We start from the raw sequence: 6134 nt of genomic DNA, 5'->3' as shown, positions 1-6134 counted from the left end.
GTTGAGGGGAGGGGTCTCTGTGGATCATCCCACAGATACTTGACCAGTTTCGGATCTAGTGAATGTTGAGGCCAGGTCAACACCTTGTGCTGTTATTCATGTTTTTTTTTAGCTGTTCCTGAACAGTTTTTGTGTGTGTATCTGAATATTATGTAAGTGTTGCATGAATTCCCTTCATTGAGAAACTTTTGCAAAACTTCTATTTGTAAAAGTTTCTTATGGTCCGTTGTTTACATCATGTTGCTGGTTTGTAGTCTCCATCATTTCTGCCTTTGTTCAGGTACTACTATATTTATTATAAAGGATTTTCTGTGTTTAACTCAAAGACAACAAACTAAAACCAGTGATGTAAGAGAAAATAATTAAAAGGCAGCTATAAGATGTTCACTACAAGAGATTGAGCTCTATGTTCATTTGATTAGAGGAGAACTGTTTATTTCAGTTTCCTGATCTTCTCCATGAGGTGGACACTGATGACGACAGACACCATGATGATCAGACCAACAGAGAACACGACTGTCTTCACCAGACAGATGGAGACACCATCAGAGAGACCTGCAAACATGAGAAAACTGTCAGAGCAAAACCACAACAGGTTCAGATACATGAACCTTTATGTTATTATTAGATAAATGTTTTGTCTGTCAGTCTCACCAGCATGTAGGGGACAGAGATCCTGAATCTGTGTCATATTCTTCTGAGTCCAGCTGACTTGGTTGCTATGGTGACAGATGATTGTTCCATTCAACAGGTGGACACGGAGGGAAGCACCAGAGTTGGTGACCTTTGATTGGTCTCCTCCCTCCTGAGAGCAGGTTTTGGTGTCACATGTGAAAGTGCTGCTGATGTGTGAGTCCTCTGTGCTGCAGGTCACAGTGAGGGAACAGGAGTCTGAGCTGTTGGACACAGAGTCTGGATTCAGATCAACTGGAGACACTGGACCTGATAGAGGAAGGTAGGTGTGAGGAGGTTTACAAACATGACAGCAGATGTTCTCTGTCAGTGTGAAATGTTCAGAAACCTACCTTGAACTGTGACCATGTATTTAGCTATTGTTTGTTCTTTAGCTCCTGTTACTTGTGCCTCATAAACTCCACTGTCGTCATCTTGTAGATACTTTAATTTCACTGAGTAATTTTCCACAGAGAACTCAACCCTTCCAGTGTAACCTTTAGAGACTGTTGGTTTTCTACCAGGTAAATATCCTACTAAAACATTAATTATATTAAATTTCCAGATAAAGAAATCAAATTTCTTTGTAACATCATCCATGACTTCCAGAAGTACATCCTCTCCTCTCTTCACAAACACATCAGTCACAGCACTGGACCCTGTAAAACAGTAGATACATAATAATGAAAAATAAAATTCTAACACAATATACAGCATAGTTTTAATGTCAATATTTTTCAGATGTGACTGGTTGAGGAAATCCAGCTCATCACCACCTAAAGACACTTGCACTGCCACTGAAGGACAGCAGAGGGGTCAAAATGACCTCAAGCAGCCTCAGATATTTCTTCATGTACCATGAGGTGTTGACTTGTAACACTATTAGGTACATTTCATTTTCTCAGAACAGGAACAGGAAGCTGAGAGAAGTGAGAAGTGTCTATTTAAATCCAGTTAAAATAAAAACTCCTCCTACAACATTACAACGTATTAGTACTTCAACCCTTTTAAGTCTTGATCTGTTCATTTGAACATAAACACAGATAAATAGATACTGTTACTTTCCCATGTTTCCTTTATCTTCGGTTCTTCTAAAATCTTATACTGCTCTGATAAGACAACATACAGTATTTTTTTTCAGGTTGTGCATAAATGAAGTTAAATAACTTAGGTTCAGAAACAAGACTACGCCTCAACCAATTACCTGTAGCGGATCTACTGTGACCTCTCCTCGCCTGTTCGGCTTGGATCCAGCGCCTACAGAGATATGCCCCCACCCTGAATTTCACTCCCTGGGTTCCCATATCCACACTTTGGCTGACCACGCCATTCACCAGGTCATCTCCTCGATCCTTTCCTCCCTTCCTCTCGACCCTTCCGATCTTTCCATCCCACATCCTACCTTTCCCTTTCCTTTTAACCTGGGTAAATAAACTCTTTATCCAATCAAGCATGTCTCTCCTGCTCATCTACTAATCCACATAAAGAATCTGATATCGTTGCTGTTCCTGTTGTCAACATTTAATCAGACAGTGTTCTTGTCCTACCTGGTGCTTTAATGCAGAGCATCAGTCCAAGTATCACAGAGAGAGACATGGTAGAGCTTCTTGCTTTGTTGACTATAAATGAAACAGTGTTAAGTGTTTTCTACCAACTACTGCATCACAACCTAGAGCCTTGTCATCGTTGTCAACATTGTGTTTTTCCGGTTTCATTGTGTTAACACCACACAAGTCAAGCTCTCTGATCGCGTTAGCTCTTGACAGACTTTCTACTGCTTAAAAATCTTTTGATAAATACTTCAGTCAAATCAAACCTTTGACATTTTTGTTTTCATTCACCAATGTTCAGAGAGATTATACTCAGAGGTGGCTGGTCTAACTCTAGATAGAATAACATATTATTTCAGGTTTCATGTGTGTTTTTCTGATCATTAGATATAAACTGGATCCACTTGTGCCCCTACTGCTGCTGTTATTAATCCAAATAAAGAATCTGTTCCTGTTGTCAACATTTAATCAGACAGTGTTCTTGTCCTACCTGGTGCTTCAATGCAGAGCATCAGTCCAAGTATCACAGAGAGAGACATGGTAGAGCTTCTTGCTTTGTTAAATGCAAATGTACCAGTGTGAAGTGTTTTCCACCAACCACTGCACCACAGACTACAGCCTATTGTGGTTTTCCTGTTTAATGGTGTTAAAACGTAAATGGAAACTAGTCAACTTCTTTAATCCAGTGAACACTTCACAGACTCTTTACTGGAACTTTTTTGATTAAGAATGAAATCATTTCAACTATGAAACTATTTGTCAAGGAATCAAATTTGAATATGAAAGTATGAACCAACACAAGATGATGGGGGTGGATGGGGGTCTCTTTCTAAAGTCCACTATAATCTCCACAGTCTTGAGCAGGATTAGCTGCAGGTGGTTCTGACTGCACCAGAGAACCAGCTGTTCCACTTCCCCTCTGTATCCAGAGTCTTCCCCGTCCTGGATGAGTCCAGTGACGGTGGTGTCATCTGCAAATTTCAGAAGTTTCACACCTTATCAATAACCAGATGGCAGAGTCTTGGACTAACTGTTAAATCTTAAATTATTTTCAAATAAGACACAGAGGTTCTTCACATATGGTGTGATATAGGGGGAGAGGTGGGTGAGGTTATAGGCAGTAGCAGTCATATGACATAGGGAGCCAAAAAGTAAGACTTCTGTCTTGTTCTCATTTAGCTGAAGGAAGTTCTGAGCCAACCAGTCTTTGATTTCTTCAAAACAGTTTTCTATTCAGATGATGTCAGTCTGACTTTAGAACTGAGGGGGAGGTAGATCTGCATGTCATCGGTGTAACAATGGAAGGAGATGTCGTGGCTTTGCATAATTTTTCCAAGCGGGAGCATGTACAGACTGAAGAGAAGTGGTCCTAAAACTGAGCCCTGAGGAACACCACATGTAATTTTTGCAGGTGTGGAGAAGGAGGAGCTACCAATGGAAACACCGACTTGTCTGTTTGAGATGTAGGAGCAGAACTAATCAAGGGCAGGACCAGAGATGTCAACCCAGTGTGATGGAGGCGATGGAGGAGAATTTTGTGGTCAACAGTGTTTAAGGCTGCACTGCGGTGAAGATGGAGCATTTGGAGCATTTGCCGGCATCAATAGCGCATCCTCCACCTCCAAGTCAGTCTGGAATTGGCTATTGATGCCGGCAGAGAAGGAGGCTTGGGTCGCCGGTGCCGTCTGTTCTCATGGGGAACACGACGTCTTTGGCCGTGGGATGGATGGACTGTGTGCGCTTGATGGGACCCAGAATGGGACCCAGAGGGAGTTTGTCTTGAGAAGAGCTTTGGAGACCTGGCTTATACGACCACAGTATGTCTGTGGACTCTACGGATGGACACACTCTGTTGGCATTTACGTCCTTCCCTCAGCAAACAACGACAAGGAAACACTATTAATAAGAAACACCATGCGATGACACATGCCGCTGTTGCTATGCAACTGACCAAACAACCATATCGGGCACTGCTAATTCTGTAAACTTTTTTATTACACTTTTTATTTAAATTTTATCTTAATCTAATCTCATTTTATTTTTTTCTTTCTTGTGTTTACTTTTATGTGCAACAAAGCTATGGTGACAGTGTAATTTCCCTCGTGGATCATTAAAGTCTGTCTAAGTCTAAGTGTCTCTGTGCTGTGGTGTTCAAAGAACCTTGACAGGAATTTTTCAACCATTTTGTTTAAGAAGGACAGAATCTGATTAAAAAGTCTTTTTTAACACCTTGGATTAAAAAAAAGAAAGCTCAGAAATTGGTCTTAAATTGTTTGGAATATTTCGGTCAAGGCCAGGCTAGTTGAGGAGTGGCTGGACTATGGCATGTTTGAAACAAGACGGGACAACACCTGTGGCTAAAGAGCTGTTAAAGGTTGTCATTAGGACCAACTGCTTCAAATGATTGCTTCAATAATTTTGTTGGAATTACATTGAGTTTGCAGCGTCTGAGCAGGAGAAATGAAATAGGGATGAAATTGTTAAAGACGGGGTTTCTCAGAGGCTAATGATGAAATTTTCATGTATGCATTTGACCTGATGTTATCAATTTTGCTTAGAAAAAAGTCTTTAAACTGGTCACAAGTGATTTGGGAGGAGTTTGTAGAGGAGTCAGCAGGGGGGCTTAATAACAGAGTTTATGGTGTCGAATAGAATTCTACACATTGCTCTTGGGGATGATATCAAGAGCAATCTCTTTAGAGGTATTTTGTTTTTGCATCTCTAACGGAAGATTGGTATGTAATCTGACGTTCCTTATGTATTTCTTACAATATATGCAATTTTTCTTTTGTTCATTTACGCCCTGCTTTCCGTCACTCCCTGCAAATAGAGCATGTGGATTTGTTTAGCCAGGGGTTCATTTTTGTCCCTCTAGCTTTGGTCTTGAGAGTCCAAGATTGACAGACATGATGTGTGGAAGAGGTCTAATAGTGCTTTAGTAGTTAAACAAGTAGAGAGGGATTCAATAACAGGGACTGTGTAATCAGCAATATAGGCCCTTGAAAACAAACATGTGTGGTAGAATTGGCTATGCAGGAGCAAATTGAGACAGGCCTTTTTGATGTAGCTAAGGGAAGCTCAGTGTCTCAGTGTTAAACTTGTGGTCAGACACACTTGGTAATGACACTGGGTGTGGCAGTGAATGTCAGTGAACATGTACTTGATAACAATGTGAAACTCTAATTTCAACTGCAGGCTGTTAAAAAAACATGTTTCTAGTCTATAGGCTCCTAAACTCCTACAGTTGTTCAAATACTGCTACATATCTCATTTAGACATTATAAGACAGTCGAGGTGTATAATTGGGAAAAGGAAAAACATTCACAGATCACACTGAAGTTTTCTAGATAACAGATTTAAGTACTATAGTTGACTGGTGCTTCAATGCAGAGCATCAGTCCCAGTGTCACAAAGCGTCTTGTTTTGTTGAATACACACTGAAACAGTGTGAATCACATGTTAAAATGTATCCGTTGCATGCAGCGCTGCTTCCTGTCTCCACCTTTTCAAACTTCCTTTTTTGTTCTGCAGGCCACTGCCTGCAGTTTAGCTGAGGCAGTTTCTTTTAGTTTGGTTTGTGTTTTTCTACCAGTCAGTGGTAGTAAATGTGTGTGTAGCATTTTTATATTTTATATGATTTAATACTGCTTTGGTTTTCTCTGAACCTGCAGGCCCCCTGTGTCCCATTCTTGTTAAGCTGCTGGAAATATGAATCTCACATATCTAACCATCTATTTGTAAAAGTTTCTAATGGTGCATCGTTTACATCATGTTGCTGGTTTGTCTCCATCATTTCTGCCTTTGTTCAGGTACTACTATATTTATTATACAGGATTTTCTGTGTTTAACTGTGCAAGGATGCATACATTTGATTAGAGGAGAACTGTTTATTTTAGTTTCCTGATCTTCTCC

The 6134-nt window shown here is 40.3% G+C and overlaps 1 protein-coding gene across 2 annotated transcripts; it reads right to left on the bottom strand.

The window, feature by feature from the left end:
• Positions 1-25: 25 nt before the first annotated feature.
• LOC125011401 lies at positions 26-2790 on the bottom strand. 2 transcript variants are annotated; one of them, XM_047590609.1, is made up of 5 exons: positions 2713-2784; positions 2220-2291; positions 1026-1331; positions 655-942; positions 26-555 (listed from the first exon to the last, which is right to left on the bottom strand). In XM_047590609.1, exons 1-5 carry the CDS (start codon positions 2759-2761, stop codon positions 434-436), a joined length of 837 nt encoding a protein of 278 aa, XP_047446565.1. In that variant the 5' UTR covers positions 2762-2784; the 3' UTR covers positions 26-433. The 2 variants fall into 2 exon arrangements, with proteins under 2 accessions (XP_047446565.1, XP_047446566.1); XM_047590610.1 differs by lacking the exon at positions 2220-2291 and having other exon boundaries at positions 27-555; positions 2713-2790.
• Between the last annotated feature and the right edge of the window lie 3344 nt (positions 2791-6134).

The sequence above is a fragment of the Mugil cephalus genome, chromosome 7, assembly GCF_022458985.1.
Source record: "Mugil cephalus isolate CIBA_MC_2020 chromosome 7, CIBA_Mcephalus_1.1, whole genome shotgun sequence".
Taxonomy (NCBI): Eukaryota; Metazoa; Chordata; class Actinopteri; order Mugiliformes; family Mugilidae; genus Mugil; species Mugil cephalus.
Note: the sequence above shows the minus strand (reverse complement) of the source record. Positions and strands in the feature narration are given on the sequence as shown.

What these genes read in the sequence shown, in the direction of transcription:
- LOC125011401 (XM_047590609.1), bottom strand. Translation starts at nt 2,761, where the DNA reads ATGTCTCTCTCTGTGATACTTGGACTGATGCTCTGCATTGAAGCACCA. An exon ending in GCTCTGCATTAAAGCACCAG is followed by an intron (nt 1,332 to 2,219) that starts GTAGGACAAGAA and finishes ACTGTTTTACAG; the next exon opens with GGTCCAGTGCTGTGACTGAT. An exon ending in ATACATGGTCACAGTTCAAG is followed by an intron (nt 943 to 1,025) that starts GTAGGTTTCTGA and finishes TTCCTCTATCAG; the next exon opens with GTCCAGTGTCTCCAGTTGAT.